The 20,656-nt window shown below is 44.0% G+C and overlaps 2 protein-coding genes across 4 annotated transcripts in view; one reads left to right on the forward strand and one right to left on the reverse strand.

The window, feature by feature from the left end:
• LOC110511897 (luc7-like protein 3) overlaps window positions 1-20,656 on the reverse strand; it is a 383,846-nt gene that overhangs the window by 256,283 nt on the left and 106,907 nt on the right. The window lies entirely within an intron of this gene.
• Window positions 1-20,656, forward strand: part of LOC110538728 (voltage-dependent T-type calcium channel subunit alpha-1I) — a 154,595-nt gene that overhangs the window by 84,852 nt on the left and 49,087 nt on the right. For all 3 annotated transcript variants that reach the window (XM_090193955.1, XM_090193953.1, XM_090193954.1), the window contains 5 exons: window positions 615-738; window positions 840-908; window positions 14,123-14,301; window positions 18,851-18,977; window positions 19,565-19,690. In XM_090193955.1, the coding sequence (XP_090050081.1) occupies window positions 615-738; window positions 840-908; window positions 14,123-14,301; window positions 18,851-18,977; window positions 19,565-19,690 (625 nt within the window). The remainder of the gene's footprint in view (window positions 1-614; window positions 739-839; window positions 909-14,122; window positions 14,302-18,850; window positions 18,978-19,564; window positions 19,691-20,656) is intronic.

The raw sequence follows: 20,656 nt of genomic DNA on the forward strand, positions 1-20,656 counted from the left end.
GGAGGCCATTTCCTGTTTCAGCATGACAATGCCCCCTTGCACAAAGGGAGGTCCATACAGAAATGGTTTGTTGAGATCGGTGTGGAAGAACTTGACTGGCCTGCACAGAGCCCTGTCCTCAACCACATCTAACACCTTTGGGATGAATTGGAACGCCGACTGCAAGTCAGGCCTAATCGCCCATCATCATTGCCCGACCTCGACAGAGAGACCCAGAGAGACACAGAGAGTGTCTCTCTGTGTCTCTCTCTGTGTGTGTATCTCTCTGCTTGTCTCTCTGGGTCTCTCTGTGTCTCTCTCTCTCTCTATTGTAGTGGTGTCTCTATGGAGCATGGTGCCTTTACAACACCAGTTAATGGGAATTGCTTTGAAAGGAAATGAAATAATCAGAGAGAATGGGGCTATTATCTGACTGAATGATGAGCAATCCCCAGTTCTCTGTCAATGAGGCACAATAATGGGTTTTAATCAGTAGCGATGTTACAAAACACATGTTTTTCAATTGTTTATCTTTTTCCCTCTTGCTCTCTTTCTCTTCCTTTCTGTCTCCCAATACCACTCCCTCTCTCTCCACTATCTCCCTCCCTCCCCACCTGCCTGCCTCCCTCTCTCAGGTTCAGGCGGGTATGCCAGTCCATCATAGCCTACAAGATGTTTGACTATGTGGTGCTAGCGTTCATCTTCTCCAACTGCATCACCGTGGCTCTGGAGAGACCCAAGATCATGCAGGGCAGCCTGGTCAGGATCAAAGTTCACCTCTAGGTTTCAACCATACAAATATAATTAGTGGTGTCAAGTCAATGATCTTCTATTTCCATCATCTCTCTCTCTATGTATAGGAAAGAGTCTTCCTAACCATCTCCAACTACGTCTTCACAGCCATCTTTGTAGCAGAGATGACGCTCAAGGTATGGTGATGCGCTTAATGTGTGTGTGTGACTATTCTGTGAACAAGAATAGTAAACAACTTTGACCAACTCAGGAAATGTTCTTAGTCCCTCAGGTCAAATTCTATTTCTAGGGGGTTTAGGGTTACTGTTAGAATTAGTGTTAGGGTTAGAATTAGGTTCAGGGTTAGGAGCTAGTTTTACTGTTAGGGTTAGGTTTTGTGGTTATGGTTAGATTTAATGTTAAGGTTAGGAAAATAGGAAAATAGGATTTTGAATGGGACTGAATTGTGTGTTCCCACAAGGTTATTTATACAACACTGCGTGTGTGCGGTGTGCGTGTGTGCATGTGTGCGTGTGTGCGTGCATGTGTGCGTGCGTGTGTGGGTGAGGATGGTTCCTAGTGTCCTTACTAGTCTTCTCCTGCCTTGGCTCTAATGACCTCTCAATCTCTTTATTTATTTTCTCATAGCGTCTCTATTTAGTGTCTATATCTCACTGTCTTTTCACTTAGCGTCTCTGTCTCTTTCTGTGTTTTCACTTAGTGTCTCTATTTCTCTCTGTCTTTTCACTTAGTGTCTCTATTTCTTTCTGTCTTTTCACTTAGTGTCTCTATTTCTTTCTGTCTTTTCACTTAGTGTTTCTGTCTCTTTCTGTCTTTTCACTTAGTGTCTCTATTTCTTTCTGTCTTTTCACTTAGTGTCTCTGTCTCTTTCTGTCTTTTCACTTAGTGTCTCTGTCTCTTTCTGTCTTTTCACTTAGTGTCTCTGTCTCTTTCTGTCTTTTCTCTTAGTGTCTCTATTTCTTTCTGTCTTTTCTCTTAGTGTTTCTGTCTCTTTCTGTCTTTTCTCTTAGTGTTTCTGTCTCTTTCTGTCTTTTCACTTAGTGTCTCTGTCTCTTTCTGTCTTTTCACTTAGTGTCTCTGTCTCTTTCTGTCTTTTCACAAGTAGTGATGAAGTCAATCTCTCCTCCCCTTTAAGCCATGAGAGATGTACATACATGTTATTCATGTTAGCTCTCCATGTACATTTAAGGGCCAGCCGTTTAGGTCTAGCTTAGGTCTAGCTTATTCCTTGCCACCCATTCTAAAACTAACTGTAGCTCTTTGCTAAGTGTTGCAGAATTCAAAATGACAATGCTTGTCTTGCATAATTTGATGAGTTATACTTGGATGTGTAGTGTCAGTGTTTGTTGCTGGCATGTCATGACTAAATCTTGCCAGTGAAAACAGGCTATTTGGAAGGGTTGCCATGAAAAAAGCCTTTATTGAGAACAACCAACAAATGTAAACGCCTGGAGTTTTCTAAACGGCATTGGCACTTGGATTGAAACCAGGTGCTATGCCAGATGACATGAAAATAGAGCTCTTTGGCTCTATCACACCAGTGGTGGGTTTGGCCCCGAAGGAAGGATGCATATGAGTTTCATTCTAAAACGCTATATATCCATTTTCTTTAAAGAACTTACTAAAGAGATTGGTGTGTTTTTTCTCCATTTAATCATTGCATGGGGTTGTTAAATGACAGACATGTATTTGTTTGAAACCTATATGCTTTCATTACAGAGAGACAAACAGACGTCATTCGGTACAAAATGAGATATATCCATCTCTCTCGCAGAGAAAAAAGTAGTAAGGTTTTACACAGTCAAATGTGAAAAATAATGTCATTTTTTTGTAAATAACTGTACAAATGATACATCTGTAACATCAAATGAATCAACGCAGTAATATGAGATCTGGGCCCTGGTCAAAAGTAGTACACTATATAGGGAATATGGTGACATTTGGAATGAGGCCTATTTCTAACCAAACACTATAGCATGAGGCTATATTTATGATGTGTTGAATTTATATGTTAAATATATATATAAAACATTCCGTTCCTGCTAAACAATGGATCTATAGAGTTTCACAACAAAACTACTTGTGTAATACACTTCTAAAATCTATGAATTTAAAATCTGAGGACAGTAATATTTTACACACACGTGAAAGATTTAAGGATTTATAGCGTTTTGGAAATAAACTCTTCATATGCAGAAAATAACCTCATTCCTACTGTAAAATATGGTGGTGGGTTTTTGATGTTAAGGGGCTATTTTGCTTCTTTGTTAAGTTCATCGAGGACATTTTTGCAAAAAAATGTGTTTCCCGCTGCCAGGAAGCTGAAACTTGGCCGTAAGTGGATCTTCCAGAAAGATAATGACCCCAAGCACACATCACAATCCACGATGAAATGGCTAACTGACCACAAAATCAACATTTTGCAATGGCAAGCTCAGTCTCCGGACTTGAACCTCATTGAAAACCTGTGGTTTGAATTAAAGAGGGCCGTCCATGAGCGCAGACCGAAGAATATCAAGGATCTGGAAAGAAGATTCTGTATGGAGGAATGGTCTAAGATCGATCCCTCCCGATGTGTTCTCCAATCTCATAAAACATTCTAGAAAAAGGCTCAGTGCCGTTATCCTCGCAAGGGGAGGCTGCTGAAGCACTGAAAACAGTGGTGTCAATCATTTTGACATGTATCTTTGTGAGATTTGTTTTATTACAGTACTTGTTAAGCTAAATGTTTTTCTCTGAGCTATTAATATAAAATAATATCATTTTCTATAAAGATTCACAGAATATAGCTCAGTATTTGTAGTATTTTTTGCTCATCTGTATTTATTTTGTATTTATTTCTCCTTTATTTAACCAGGTAGGCCAGTTGAGAACACCTTTATTTAACCAGGTAGGCCAGTTGAGAACAAGTTCTCATTTACAACTGCGACCTGGCCAAGATAAAGCATAGCAGTGCGACACAAACAACAACACCGAGTTACACATGGAGTAAAACAAACATACAGTCAATAACACAATAGAAAAAAAGTCTATATACAGTGTGTGCAAATGAGGTGAGATAAGGCAATAAATAGGCCATAGTGGAAAAATAATTACAATTTAGCAATTAAACACTGGAGTGATAGATGTGCAGAAGATGAATGTGCATGTAGAGATACTGGGGTGCAAAGGAGCAAAAATAAATTACAGTATGGGGATGAGGTAGTTGGATGGGCTATCAACGGTGCCAATATTTTTGTTATCCCCTCCCTCCCTCTTTTCTCCCTATTTTCTCCCTGGAAGTCTCTCCATTGCACTCAAGACAAGCAATTAAGCAATGACATTAATTCGCCATCAATCTTTCAGTTGCCGTCAATCTCTTTCACCCCGTCTCTCTATCCCTCCCTTTCTCTCTTTCTCTCTCTTTCTCCCTTCCTCTCTCTCTCTCTCTCTCTCTCATTCTTTTCCACACTCTCTCTCCTCCCCTCTCTCTCCATCTATTCCTCCGTTCTGTTCTCCGCGGAGGGTTCTGGCACAAGAGGGGGCATCAATTATGCAAACAAATCAATTATTGACCAATCTACCAGAGGAGCAACGGCCTTGTCAGGCCCCTGGCTGAGTGGAACACACCACCTCATGTCTCTGTCTCTTCCTCTGCGTTTAGGCCTGATCATAATACCCCTGTCTGTCCGTCAGTCAGTCAGACAGTCAGCCAGCCTCTCCCCAGGCCATTGATATAGGCTTACTCTAGATAGCCTGTAGTAATATATATATATATTTACTGTCACATACACCAGATAGGTGCAGTGAAATGTGTTGTTCTACAGCGTCAGCCATAGTAGTACGGCACCCCTGGAGAAAATTGGGGTTAAGTGCCTTGCTCAAGGGTACATCAAATGATGTTTCATCTTGTCGGCTTGGATATCCGGACCAGCGACCTTTCAGTTACTGACCTATTGCTCTTCCCACTAGTCTACCTGCCACCCTACAGTATACACACGCTGGGCTTCTGTCAGTACAGGCTGTATAATCACTTCTGTCTCTCCCCAGGCCTCAGTTATAGACTTAGATACAATGTATTCAGATGCACTGGGCTCTTGTCAGTATATGCATTATGGAGTATAATCATTCTCTGTTTCCCCAGGCCACAGCTATAGGCTTAGATATAACAATCACCCTATTACACTGTACTTTACACACTGGGCTCTTGTCAGTATAGGCAGTCTATACATTATTGTCATGAGTTATTTTGACCTCAGTTTATACCTAGGGTTAGATATAGTATACACACTCTGGGCTCTTGTCAGTATAGGCAGTCTATACATTATTGTCATGAGTTATTTTGACCTCAGTTTATACCTAGGGTTAGATATTAGGATATAGTATACACATACTGAGTGCCTGTCACTTTTACACATCAGGGGATCACTCTGGCTATACCTAGCAATGCAAATGGATTTCTGATTTGAATAATATTACTATACAGATCATACACGTAACGTTCGCTTGCTAGCTAACAATACGCTTTAATTTGCAATGAATAGGACTTTCTGACTAAATTAGAAACATAGAATATGTGAAAATGTAGCTAGGCTCTTACCTGTATACATGGATGAACGCTTCACGGCAGACTGGAACCATTTAACTCTGTTTTGTTTGTAGCATCATCTTGTTTGGCCAGCGTTGTGTCAAGTCACTCCGGTTCCCACTGACCGTGGCGTGTGCACAATGTAGCCCGTCACTTTTTCCAACTGATCTGTCGGTGGCGCCTGCTAAATTCAGGGGATCAAGGCTGTTGAGAAAGTAGCAAAACGTTTGTCGTTCTCGATGGCTAACGTTATATCTTTCAAACACGGCGCGGTAGAAAGGACTGAACACATACTCACGTTATAGACAGAAACATGCTACAAGGCAGACCAATCCAAACTCATCCCCCAGCATGTCCAGCCCATCCATTATCTCAGCCAATCATGGCTAGCGAAAAGGTTGCTCCCTTTTTCCTTGGCTAAACCAACTAGGCTCATAATTTAATGATTTTATTTGTATTTACAGATGGAATACAAGTTTGTTATTAAGGCACATGATATTTCACATATTCCAGAAGGTCTTTCTGCCAAAAAAAACGTTTTGATAAAATATAAATGTTCACATTCACATGCCTCTCCGATGAAGTAGTGACACCTAGTTTCCTGAAACAAGTCACATATTTGTATTTCTTTTTTTATTGTATGTAAATGGGGACAGTAGGTTAAAAACCTAGTTGTCACGTCCCGATGTCCACTGCAGATGTATTAACTACCTCTTATTTACCGTGAAAGAAATATTACACTGCTCTGAAAACTCACCAAACTATTCCTGAGGTATTTACCCATTAGAAACAACTTGAATATCAAACTCACAAAAATGATGCTAATTGTGATGGTAGCCATTTTGAGGAACCAGGAATAAAACAGTATCAAAGTGACACTCCCACACGTGATGTCATTAAAAAGCCCAGAATGCCCTCTCAAAGGTACAACAGGACCTAACACAGGGGCAAATACGTCCCAAAAACCAATGTCCATTCGAGAGGAGCAAAATGAATTGCTGGTTCTCGGGAGGGTAGGTAGTACAGTCATTAGGCTTAACGTCTAGGGCTCGGCAGTAGGATCATTATATTAGATGATCATTATGGTCATACAGTACCGTATATACGCAGCAGTCTTTTCTACTCTCCTCAGTCTCATGCTAAGTGATCATTTGGCTTCAATGCCAGTCAGTCAGAGCCTATAATGATAATAATAATAATCGTGGTAATAATATGCATTGGATTTCTGCTCTGTCTCTTAATTTAAATATTCAAATCATGGGCCTTTTTTATCCGATGTCCTCATAATCACTCATTCACATTGCTGCCTTGCAATCTCCTGAAGCTACTGCCCCTGAATGTACACACACATCCAACATGTACCACTCAATCTAACTATACCAATATGACACTGCTTGGCATCCATGATACATAGTTGTGGGTTTGTAGCAGGAATCACAGAAGAATGTTATGGGGACCTCGATGATGATGTTCCACCAACTCTGTACAACCCAAAGGCCCGGTGTTGCATCATTAGTCCAACTCTGTGTCAGAGAGCCTACTGTGTCTACCTGCAGTTTGAACTGGACAACTCTGTCAGTTGCCCTGTTTACTCTATTTGTTTGTGTGTGATGGATAGTTCCTTGTGCTAGTAGCTAGTGTGTGTGTGTGCGTGTGTGTGTGTGTGTGTGTGTGTGTGTGTGTGTGTGTGTGTGTGTGTGTGTGTGTGTGTGTGTGTGTGTGTGTGTGTGTGTGTTTGCGTGCGTGTGTGTGTATAAATAGCTCCCAGTGCCATCAGCAGCCAGTATGACAGTATGACAGTTAATGTCAGTGTCTGCCAGCGGGCTCTAGCTAGTACGAGCAGGTGTGGATGTGTGTGTCACAGAGATGTTGCCCATTTCATGATCCAGGTGAGCAAATGTGTGTGTGTGCTTTTGTGTGTGTGCTTTTTATGTGTGTGTGTGTGTGTGTGTGTGTGTGTGTGTGTGTGTGTGTGTGTGTGTGTGTGTGTGTAGTTCTCCTCACACGTCTCATTAGTGTCTATAGATTTCAACACAAAGACTCCTGTGACCTGCAGCTGCTGACGACTCCCTCCTCTCTCTCTCTCTCTCTCTTTCTCTCTCTCTCTCGCTCTCTCTCTCTCTCTCTCTCTCTCTCTCTCTCTCTCTCTCTCTCTCTCTCTCTGTCTCTCTCTCTGTCTCTCTCTCTCTCTCTGTCTCTCTCTCTCTCTCTCTCTGTCTCTCTCTCTCTCTGTCTCTCTCTCTCTTTCTCTCTCTCTCTCTCTCTCCCCTCTCTCTCTCTCTTCCTCTCTCTCTCTGTCTCTCTATCTCTCCCTCTCTGTCTCTCTCTCTCTCCCTCTCTCTCTCTCTGTCTCTCTCCCTCTCTCTTTGTATCTCTCCCCCATCTCTCTCTCCCTCTCTCTCTCTCTCTCCCCCATCTCTCTCTCCCTTTCTCTCTCTCCCTCTCCCCCTCTCTCTCTCTCTCTCTCCCCCTCTCTCTCTCTCCATCTCTCTCTCTGTCTCTCTGTCTCTCTGTCTCTCCCTCTCTGTCTCTCTCTCTCTCTCTCTCTCTCTCCGTCTCTCTCTCTCTCTCGGAGTGCATGCTGGGAGTGAGTCGTCAAGCAGGAGTGATTGTGAGAACGAATGGAATTTCTTTTCACTCTATTGGGTTTTGGTATGTACATATATATATATTGATTAGTTTAGTTGTTTTAAGGGTATATTGTTTAACTATCACTAAGCACGTATAGGGGTGGTGGGATCTTTGAGGTTGGTTTTTCGCGAGGGCACAACCAGCGGGTGGGGCTGGTTGCAATGGCCACTCGCGGAAATGTAGAGTTTGAAAAACTTAGTCGGAGGCATGGAGTAAAAATTCCTGCTGCGGCTGGGTGTTCAGTGGAAGAATGTAGCTTGGCTGTGGGTGCTATCATTGGGTATGATAGCATTAAATCAGCCTCAAGGATGAATAGCGCTGTAGTGATATTCTTAGATTCAATTGAAAAGGTGAATAAGATAGTTGAGAGGGGTGTTGTGTTGCGGGAGACACAGACGCCGGTATTTCCGCTTATGAATCCTGCGAAGAAAGTTATGCTTTCTAACGTGCCACCATTTGTTAGAGATGAAGTGTTAGAGCGAGAGTTATCTCGCCATGGTCAAATCGTATCTACAATAAAGAAGGTTCTTTTTGGATGCAAATCTCCGTTGTTGAAACATGTCGTGTCTCATAGGAGACAAGTGCATATGATTTTAAAAAAGGAAGGAGATGAACTGAATTTAGCGTTTAGTTTTAAGATTGATGGATTTGATTATGTCTTTTATGCATCTACTGAATCAATGAAATGTTTTGGATGTGGAAGAGAGGGGCATTTGGTGCGTAATTGTCCCGAGAATGTGCGCGCTGAGCCTGGTAGTAGCTTTAGTGCGGGTGCAACTGACGTACCACAGCGAAGGGATGAAAATACTACAGGTGTAGGGGAAGAGAGAAGGTGGGCAGATGTGGTTGGAAAAGTAGGAGAGGAAGGCATTGTGGATACGGGGGCAATTGTGGTAGATCAGAACAAAGAGGGAGGGGAAACACTAGGTGAGATTGCGACTGCCGTCGCTGAGGCGGTGCTGGAAAATGAAATTGGAGGTCAAGAGGAGATTGAAATAACGGAAAAAGAAGCGGATGTTTTCAAAATACCGAGGAGTAAAAGGAAGAATTTAAGGGGTGGTGAAGGGTCTAATTCTAAGAGAAAGGTAGAGATGGATAAATCAGGTGAAGATGAACAGGTTGTAGAGATGGGGTTTTCTTCTGGGGAGGATAGCGAGAGTGAGTCATCTGACGCGTCACAACAATATAGTGAGATAGATGGGGTGGAAGGGAGGTATGGGATCGAGAAGATACGTCAATTTCTGAAGTTGACAAAAGGGAAGAAATATATGCAGGATTACAATGTAACTGATTTTTTCCCTGAACGTGAATTGTTTATTGAATCAGCAAAGTTTCTGATGTCAAAAATTACAGGGGGAGGTTTGAAAAGCCCTGAAATTGCTAGACTCAAGAAAGTGGTCACGAGAGTAATAAGTGATGCAAATTCTAAAGAAAATGAAAGAGTTCAGTTGCAGTTTTAACTCTGTAAAGAGATGTGGTGGCTGTATCTTCCTCTGTATTTTTTTCTTATCCATGAGCAGTTTTAAGATCTCTTCTTTAAACGTAAATGGGGCAAGAGATGTTAAAAAAAGAGCCATGGTGTATGAGTTAATGAGGGGAAAGGGAAGTGACATAATTTTTCTACAAGAAACGCATAGTAATTTGGAAAATGAAGTTATGTGGCAACAGGAGTGGGGGGGACAGTGGTGTGTAGTCATAAAAACTCAAAAAGTGGGGGTGTGGTTATCTTGTTCTCAAAAGGGTTTTTGCCTTTGTCATATGAGGTTGAAGAGGTAGTTGAGGGGAGGTTATTAAAAGTTAGAGCAAGGTATGAAAACATCAATATGTGTCTGATAAATGTATATGCCCCAGTGGTGACAGTTGAGAGGGTATGTTTTTTAGAGACATTATCAAATACCATTGAGAAATGTAACAAAGAAGATTATTTGTTTATTGCTGGGGATTTTAACTGCACAGTTAGCGATTTAGATAGAAATCACCAAGAACCTCATATAGCCTCAAGGACGTTTTTAAAACGCCTTATTGTAACAAATGAACTGTGTGATATTTGGCGGAGTCAACATGAAGGAACAAGGCAGTACACCTGGGCGCATGTGAGAGAGAACATCATCTCTATGGCCAGGTTAGATAGGTTTTATGTTTTTGAGCATCAATCTCAGGTCTGTAAATCAAGTGTGATAACTCCAGTGGGATTTTCTGATCATTGTTTAATAACAGAGGTGGTGTTCATTAACGATGTAAAACCTAAAAGCGCATACTGGCATTTTAATATAACTTTATTGAGTGATGCTCACTTCAGGAAATGTTTCAGTATTTTTTGGGAGAGGTGGAGGGCTCAAAAGGCCAGTTTTGTATCCCTTCAACAATGGTGGGATATAGGGAAAATACAGATTCAACAATTTTGTAATCAATACACGAGGAATGTCACCAAGGATATCACCAGATCAATGAAAGCCCTAGAGATTGAAATAGTGGAACTCATGACGTTGGTTGAGACCACAGGAGATCGAGGCCATACTCAGGCCCTCAAGAGGAGAAAAGCTGCATTGGCAGATCTGCTGGGTATCAGAGCACAGGGGGCACTGGTGAGAAGTAAATTTCAGGGCATATCTGAAATGGATGCCTCATCCAAATTTTTCTTTGGTTTAGAGAAAAAGAATGGACAAAGAAAAATTATTCATTGTCTCAAATCAGCTGTTGGACAAGAGCTCACTAGCCCTAGTGAAATCAGAAAGAGGGCAGTAGAGTTCTATGCTGAGCTCTACAAGTGTGAGTACAAAGAGGACAAAACAGTGACACAGCAGTTCTTTGATGGGCTCCCAAAGGTGCCTGCAGAAGCTCAGGTTGAGCTTGAGCAACCATTGTCTTTGCAGGATTTATACACTGCATTAAAAGGCATGGAAAATGGAAGGGCACCAGGCATTGATGGGCTTCCCGTTGACTTTTTTAAGTCTTTTTGGGCTATGTTGGGAGAGGATTGGTTAGAAGTAGCTAATGATAGTTTAACCGGAGGGTTACTACCAATAAGCTGCAGAAGGGCTGTCCTCACCCTACTGCCCAAAAAGGGTGACCCGAGGGAGGTGAAGAACTGGAGGCCGGTGGCTTTATTGTGTACTGATTATAAGATATTGTCAAAGGCTTTGTCCAACAGGCTGAGGGAGGTGATGGGGCAAATCATACATACGGATCAGTCCTACTGTGTTCCTGGCAGGCAGATAGGGGATAACATTTCTCTGATTCGTGATTTTTTGGACGTCTCTAGGGCTATTGGGTTGGATGCTGGTCTAATTTCAATTGATCAGGAAAAGGCATTTGACCGAGTTGAACATCAATATTTATGGCACACGTTTGAGGCGTTTGGGTTCAGCTCTGGTTTTATTGCCATGATAAAGGTGATATATGGTGACATTGAAAGTGTATTGAAAGTTAACGGTGGTTTGAGTGCTCCTTTTAAAGTGTGTAGAGGTATTAGGCAGGGATGTTCTATGTCTGGGATGTTATATGCTATTGCTATAGAGCCACTACTAAATAGCATTAGAAGTCGCATTGCAGGGGTGTGCCTTTCAGAGGATATTCCTCCTATTCGTCTTTCAGCCTATGCTGATGATGTAGTTGTGTTAGTGAAAAATCAAGCGGAGGTGGATAGCTTGAGTCTAATGGTTGATCGTTTTAGGGGAATATCCTCTGCAAAGGTAAATTGGGAAAAGAGTTGTGCTTTACAGATTGGAGAATGGTCTGGAGGGATCATGGCTTTGCCAGGGGGGCTAGAATGGTGTAAGGGAGGTTTTAAGTATCTTGGAGTGTATCTAGGAGATGAGGGGACTATGGAAAAAAATTGGAGTGGGGTGGTTGAAATGGTGGAAGGGAGGATGAGGAGATGGCGTTGGTTACTATCTCGTATGTCATATAGAGGGCGCACTATTATAGTTAACAATGTGATTGCCTCTGCACTGTGGCATCGGTTGTCAGTTTTAGAACCACCATCTGGCCTTCTGGCTAAGATACAGGCAATTATTGTGGATTTCTTTTGGGATAAATATCACTGGGTTCCACAAAGTGTTTTGTATTTGTCAAAAGAGGAGGGGGGACAAGGTCTTGTACATCTTGCTAGTAGGGCTGCTGCTTTCCGGTTTCAGTTCATTCAAAGGCTGCTTTATGGACCGGAAAATGTGGTGTGGAGAGGGGTGGCAGGTCTTATATTACAGAGGGTTGGAGGATTAGGTTTAAAGAAGGCTTTATTTCTGGTTGATAGTAGCCAGATTTCTAGGGAGGGAGTACCTCCGTTTTATAGAGGCCTTCTCAGAGTGTGGAGCATAATGAAGGTGTCCAGAAGAACTTCAGCGGAGTCAGTGCATTGGCTGTTGGAGGAACCTCTGGTGTATGGGGCGAGACTGGACTGTACAACTGCAGCTGTTCCACATTTCTCCAAGATTCTGGTGAAGGGGAAAATCATCACCTTAAGACAGTTAATGGCCATGGCTGGGCCCGCCTTAATGGATGGAAGAAGGGTGGCAGAACATTTGGGGATGAGGTCGGAAAGGATTGTCGGACAAATGCTGGGGAGCTGTAGGAAGGCTCTGTCAGCGGAAGAATGGGATATGCTTAGTAGCCACAAGAAGAAGGTGCAAGATGAAGACGTCTCATTTCCAAAACTAGGGATTACACCAAATATCCCAGAGTCAGAAAGAAAGGCGTTATTGCTGGATTTGAGAGGGTTGGAGGAGGTGGGTTTGGATGAGGTGAATGGGAAGGAATTGTATAGGGGGTGTGTCAAGGTGTTGAATAAAGATAAATTGAAAAATAGAAAAGATACTCCATGGAGGGTAAAATTGGGCATTGATGACAAGGTAAAGCCAGCATGGAGAGCACTGTACAAACCACCGTTACAAAAGGGTACTGGTGATATGCAATGGAGGGTTTTACATGGCATCATTGCAGTTAATGCTTTTGTATCTGTTATTAACTCAGATGTTAGAGATGGATGTCCTTTTTGTAATATAAGAGAAACCATTTTTCACTGTTTTATGGAGTGTGAGAGGATAAAACCGCTATTGGAAATGTTGGAATCTTTGTTTAAAGCTGTAGGGGAGTTTTTCAATAACACTGTTTTTATTTTGGGGTTTCAATATAGTAAACAACAGAAAAGAAAATGTCAAATGTTAAATTTTATTTTGGGACAAGCTAAGATGTCAATTTTTCTGAGTAGGAAACATAAGATAGAAACGGGATATGGGCAGGATGTAAGATGTGTTTTTAAAGGTTTAGTGAAAGCAAGAATAAAAGTAGATTTTGAGTTCTTTTCAGCTGTAAAAGATCTCCTATTATTTGAGGAGAAGTGGGCTTACGAAGGAGCACTTTGTTTTGTAGAGGAGGGGAAATTATTTTTTGCTGCTGAAATAAGTTGAATGTATATGTTATGTATTTATTTTTGTTTAGGAATTACATTTTGTTATTTCATTTCTGAAAAGGCAGTGTGTCATTATTTATGTTAACACTTGAGTAAAAAATAAAGGTTTTATAAAAACTCAAAAAAAACTCTCTCTCCCTCTCTCTCTCTCTCTCTCTCTCTCTCTCTCTCTCTCTCTCTCTCTCCCTCTCTCTCTCTCTCTCAGTCTCTCCCTCTCTCTCTGTCTCTCTCCCTCTCTGTCTCTCTCTCTCTCCCTCTCTCCCTCTCTGTTTCTCTCTCTCTCCCTCTCTGTTTCCCTCTCTCTCCCTCTCCCTCTCTGTCTCTCTCCCTCTCTCTCTGTCTCTCTCTCCCTCTCTCTCTGTCCCTATGTCTCTCTGACTCTCTCTCTCTCTGACTCTCTCTCTCTGACTCTCTCTCTCTCTCTCTCCCTCTCTCCCTCTCTCCCTCTCTACCTCCCTCTGTTTCTCTTCTCTGTATCACTCATTATCTCCATTTCTCATGCACCATGTAATGTGTCTGAGACCTCTAGTCAATCTGGGACTAGTCTCCTAACCTGAGATATGGGTGAAGCACAACTCTCCCATTGAAATGATGCATGACTCTTGCTCTCTTTTGCAACAAAAATAATTCTGTAATTGTACCAACTTTGTTCAATGTAATTCTGCCATTTTCAATTCTTCCTATACTATGGGATTGTATATAGGTCACCGGGCGTACCTGTTGATAACATACCTCACTCACAACCTATCTCCCCCTCCTGCTCCTCTCTATCTCCCTCCCTACAGGTGGTGTCTATGGGCCTGTATATAGGGGAACAGGCATATCTGAAAAGCAGCTGGAACGTGTTGGACGGCTTCCTGGTCTTTGTGTCGTTGATTGACATTGTGGTGTCAATGGCGGGCGGGGCTAAGATTCTGGGGGTGCTGAGGGTTCTCAGATTGCTCCGTACACTGCGCCCCCTCAGGTAGGTAGGACATACCACAGACACACTGTACCCCCTCAGGTAGGGAGGACATACTACAGACACACTGCACCCCCTCAGGTAGGTAGGACATACTACATACACACTGCGCCCCCTCAGGTAGGTAGGACATACTACAGACACACTGCCCTCATGTAGGGAGGACATACTACAGACACACTGCACCCCTTCAGGTAGGTAGGACATACTACATACACACTGCACCCCTTCAGGTAGGTAGGACATACCACAGACACACTGTACCCCCTCAGGTAGGGAGGACACACTACATACACACTGTACCCCCTCATGTAGGGAGGACATACTACAGACACACTGCCCTCATGTAGGGAGGACATACTACAGACACACTGCACCCCCTCAAGTAGGTAGGACATACTACATACACACTGCGCCCCCTCAGGTAGGTAGGACATACTACATACACACTGCACCCCTTCAGGTAGGTAGGACATACCACAGACACACTGTACCCCCTCAGGTAGGGAGGACACACTACATACACACTGTACCCCCTCAGGTAGGTAGGACATACTACAGACACACTGCCCTCATGTAGGGAGGACATACTACAGACACACTGCACCTCCCCCATGTAGGGAGGACATACTACAGACACACTGCACCCCCTCATGTAGGGAGGACATAGTACAGACACACTGCACCCCCTCATATAGGGAGGACATACTACATACACACTGTACCCCTTCAGGTAGGGAGGACATGCTACAGATACACTGCCCTCATGTAGGGAGGACATACTACAGACACACTGCACCCCCTCATGTAGGGAGGACATACTACAGACACACTGCACCTCCTCATGTAGGGAGGACATACTACAGACACACTGCACCCCCTCATGTAGGGAGGACATACTACAGACACACTGCACCCCCTCATGTAGGAAGGACATACTACAGACACACTGCACCCCCTCATGTAGGGAGGACATACTACAGACACACTGCACCCCCTCATGTAGGGAGGACATATTACAGACACACTGCACCCCCTCATGTAGGGAGGACATACTACAGACACACTGCACCTCCTCATGTAGGGAGGACATACTACATACACACTGTACCCCCCCATGTAGGGAGGACATACTACAGATACACTGCCCTCATGTAGGGAGGACATACTACAGACACACTGCCCTCATGTAGGTAGGACATACTACAGACACACTGCCCTCATGTAGGGAGGACATACTACAGACACACTGCACCCCCTCATGTAGGGAGGACATACTACAGACACACTGCACCCCCTCATGTAGGGAGGACATACTACAGGTACACTGCACCTCCTCATGTAGGGAGGACATACTACAGACACACTGCACCTCCTCATGTAGGGAGGACATACTACAGACACACTGCACCCCCTCATGTAGGGAGGACATACTACAGACACACTGCACCCCCTCATGTAGGAAGGACATACTACAGACACACTGCACCCCCTCATGTAGGGAGGACATACTACAGACACACTGCACCCCCTCATGTAGGGAGGACATATTACAGACACACTGCACCCCATCATGTAGGGAGGACATACTACAGACACACTGCACCTCCTCATGTAGGGAGGACATACTACATACACACTGTACCCCCCCATGTAGGGAGGACATACTACAGATACACTGCCCTCATGTAGGGAGGACATACTACAGACACACTGCCCTCATGTAGGTAGGACATACTACAGACACACTGCCCTCATGTAGGGAGGACATACTACAGACACACTGCACCCCCTCATGTAGGGAGGACATACTACAGACACACTGCACCCCCTCATGTAGGGAGGACATACTACAGGTACACTGCACCTCCTCATGTAGGGAGGACATACTACAGGTACACTACCCTCATGTAGGGAGGACATACTACATATACACTGCCCTCATGTAGGGAGGACATACTACAGATACACTGCCCTCATGTAGGGAGGACATACTACAGACACACTGCCCTCATGTAGGTAGGACATACTACAGATACACTGCCCTCATGTAGGTAGGACATAGTACAGATACACTGCCCTCATGTAGGGAGGACATACTACAGATACACTGCCCTCATGTAGGGAGGACATACTACAGACACACTGCACCTCCTCATGTAGGGAGGACATACTACAGATACACTGCCCTCATGTAGGGAGGACATACTACAGACACACTGCACCTCCTCATGTAGGGAGGACATACTACAGATACACTGCCCTCATGTAGGTAGGACATACTACAGACACACTGCACCTCCTCATGTAGGGAGGACATACTACAGATACACTGCCCTCATGTAGGGAGGACATACTACAGACACACTGCACCTCCTCATGTAGGGAGGACATACTACAGGTACACTGCCCTCATGTAGGTAGGACATACTACAGGTACACTGCCCTCGTGTAGGGAGGACATACTACAGGTACACTGCACCTCCTCATGTAGGGAGGACATACTACAGGTACACTGCCCTCATGTAGGGAGGACATACTACAGATACACTGCCCTCGTGTAGGTAGGATATACTACAGACACACTGCACCTCCTCATGTGGGGAGGACATACTACAGGTACACTGCCCTCATGTAGGTAGGACATACTACAGATACACTGCCCTCATGTAGGTAGGACATACTACAGACACACTGCACCTCCTCATGTAGGTAGGACATACTACAGATACACTGCCCTCATGTAGGGAGGACATACTACAGACACACTGCACCTCCTCATGTAGGGAGGACATACTACAGGTACACTGCCCTCATGTAGGTCGGACATACCACAGATACACTGCACCTCCTCATGTAGGGAGGACATAATATAGATACACTTCACCCCCTCATGTAGGGAGGACTAACTACAGATACACTGCACCTCCTCATGTAGGGAGGACATACTACAGACACACTGCACCCCCCCAGGTAGGGAGGACATACTACAGACACACTGCACCCCCTCATGTAGGGAGGACTAACTACAGATACACTGCACCTCCTCATGTAGGGAGGACATACTACAGATACACTGCACCCCCTCATGTAGGGAGGACATAATACAGATACACTGCACCCCCTCATGTAGGGAGGACTAACTACAGACACACTGCACCCCCTCATGTAGGGAGGACATAATACAGATACACTGCACCTCCTCATGTAGGGAGGACATAATACAGATACACTGCACCTCCTCATGTAGGGAGGACATACCACAGACACACTGCCCTCATGTAGGGAGGACATAATACAGATACACTGCACCCCCTCATGTAGGGAGGACATACTACAGATACACTGCACCTCCTCATGTAGGGAGGACATAATACAGACACACTGCACCCCCTCATGTAGGGAGGACATAATACAGATACACTGCACCTCCTCATGTAGGGAGGACATAATACAGATACACTGCACCTCCTCATGTAGGGAGGACATACCACAGACACACTGCCCTCATGTAGGGAGGACATATTACAGATACACTGCACCCCCTCATGTAGGGAGGACATACTACAGATACACTGCACCTCCTCATGTAGGGAGGACATAATACAGACACACTGCACCTCCTCATGTAGGGAGGACACACTACAGATACACTGCCCTCATGTAGGGAGGACATACTACAGATACACTGCCCTCATGTAGGGAGGACATACTACAGATACACTGCCCTCATGTAGGGAGGACATACTACAGACACACTGCACCCCCTCAGATAGGGAGGACATACTACAGACACACTGCACCCCCTCAGGTAGGTAGGGCATACTACAGACACACTGCCCTCATGTAGGGAGGACATACTACAGACACACTGCACCCCCTCAGGTAGGTAGGTCACACTACGGGGAGGTTCACATAATGTCCTTGTCCCATAGTGGTGAAAACAGACTAGTTGTGCAGTATTGTTTCTTTGGTGATTTTCGGTCAGTTTAGTTTGTTAGGATCCACATTAGCTGTTCCTCATGCAGTGCCTACTCTTTCTGGAGTTCACTTTCCCTTATACCTGAAAGACCAGAAAATGTCACCTTTGACATTTAGATTTACCCTCTCTGAGTCAGCTGTAAATACTGTATTTTGGGATGCACTCCTCTTACCAACTCTCCATCCCTTTCTACCTCTCTTTCTCTCTCTCTTGTGCTCTCCCTCTGTCTAATCCTCCATCTCTCTCCCTCTCTCTCTCTCCCTCTCTCCCTCTCTCTCACTCCCTCTGTCTAATCCTCATCTCTCTCCCTCTCCCTCTCTCCCTCTCCCTCACTCCCTCTGTCTAATCCTCCATCTCTCTCCCTCTCTCCCTCTCTCTCTACCTCTCCCTCTCTCTCCATCACTCCCTCTCTCTAACCCTCCATCTCTCTCCCTCCCTTTCTTTCCCTATCTCAATCTCTCTCTCGCCATCTCTCTCTGTGTCTCTCTCCCTCCATCCCTCCTTCTCTCTCTCCCTTCATCTCTCTCGCTCGATCCCTCTCCTGCTCTCTCTCTGTTTCTCTTTCTACAGGGTGATCAGTCGAGCCCCAGGTCTGAAGCTGGTAGTGGAGACTCTAATAACGTCTCTGAAACCTATAGGAAACATTGTCCTTATCTGCTGTGCTTTCTTCATCATATTTGGTATCCTGGGGGTTCAGGTAGGGGCTGTTATCTTTGGAGTACTTGTCTCTCCATCTTTCTTGCTCTGTTTTCCTTGTTCCTTCATTTTATCAATATTTCACATTCCCTGTCTTTCTCCTCCAACATATACCCTGTCTTTCTCCTCCAACATATACCCTCTGTCTCCTTCAACATATACCCTGTCTTTCTCCTCCAACATATACCCTGTCTTTCTCCTCCAACATATACCCTGTCTTTCTCCTCCAACATATACCCTGTCTTTCTCCTCCAACATATACCCTGTCTTTCTCCTTCAACATATACCCTGTCTTTCTCCTCCAACATATACCCTGTCTTTCTGTGTCTCTGTTTCCTCACCTTCCTCCCACAGTTGTCTGTCCCTCAGTCTCTGTCCCTTCTCTGTCTTTATCAGTCTTTGCCACCAGTCTTCCTCTATCTCTCTCTCAATTCCCTAAATCATTCTTGACCATCTATGTAATGACCTCCATATTATTCCATCAAGTGTGTCTATCCTTTGATAATGACATATGAAAGAAACCACTTATATAGTAACAACAATACATCTGAAGTGGCTCTGTCCATTGTTCCCATTGTTCCCTGGCAGCTGTTCAAAGGGAAGTTCTTCTACTGCTTTGGCCCCGACGTCAAGAACATCACCAACAAGTCTGACTGTCTGCAGGCCAACTACAAATGGGTTCATCACAAGTACAACTTTGACAACCTGGGACAGGTAAGGATTTCTCCCATTATCAATTTCAGACGAGGTGTCAAACTGATGGACATGGTGAATGGACCAGTATGAAATACTGAACTGATGGGCATGGTGAATGGACCAGTATGAAATACTGAACTGATGGACATGGTGAATGGACCAGTATGAAATACTGAACTGATGGACATGGTGAATGGACCAGTATGAAATACTGAACTGATGGGCATGGTGAATGGACCAGTATGAAATACTGAACTGATGGACATGGTGAATGGACCAGTATGAAATACTGAACTGATGGACATGGTGAATGCACCAGTATGAAATACTGAACTGATGGACATGGTGAATGGACCAGTATGAAATACTGAACTGATGGACATGGTGAATGGACCAGTATGAAATACTGAACTGATGGACATGGTGAATGGACCAGTATGAAATACTGAACTGATGGACATGGTGAATGGACCAGTATGAAATACTGAACTGATGGACATGGTGAATGGACCAGTATGAAATACTGAACTGATGGACATGGTGAATGGACCAGTATGAAATACTGAACTGATGGACATGGTGAATGGACCAGTATGAAATACTGAACTGATGGACATGGTGAATGGACCAGTATGAAATACTGAACTGATGGACATGGTGAATGGACCAGTATGAAATACTGAACTGATGGACATGGTGAATGGACCAGTATGAAATACTGAACTGATGGACATGGTGAATGGACCAGTATGAAATACTGAACTGATGGACATGGTGAATGGACCAGTATGAAATACTGAACTGATGGACATGGTGAATGGACCAGTATGAAATACTGAACTGATGGACATGGTGAATGGACCAGTATGAAATACTGAACTGATGGACATGGTGAATGGACCAGTATGAAATACTGAACTGATGGACATGGTGAATGGACCAGTATGAAATACTGAACTGATGGACATGGTGAATGGACCAGTA

The sequence above is a fragment of the Oncorhynchus mykiss genome, chromosome 12, assembly GCF_057628025.1.
Source record: "Oncorhynchus mykiss isolate SJ-2025 chromosome 12, ASM5762802v1, whole genome shotgun sequence".
In the NCBI taxonomy this organism is placed as follows: Eukaryota; Metazoa; Chordata; class Actinopteri; order Salmoniformes; family Salmonidae; genus Oncorhynchus; species Oncorhynchus mykiss.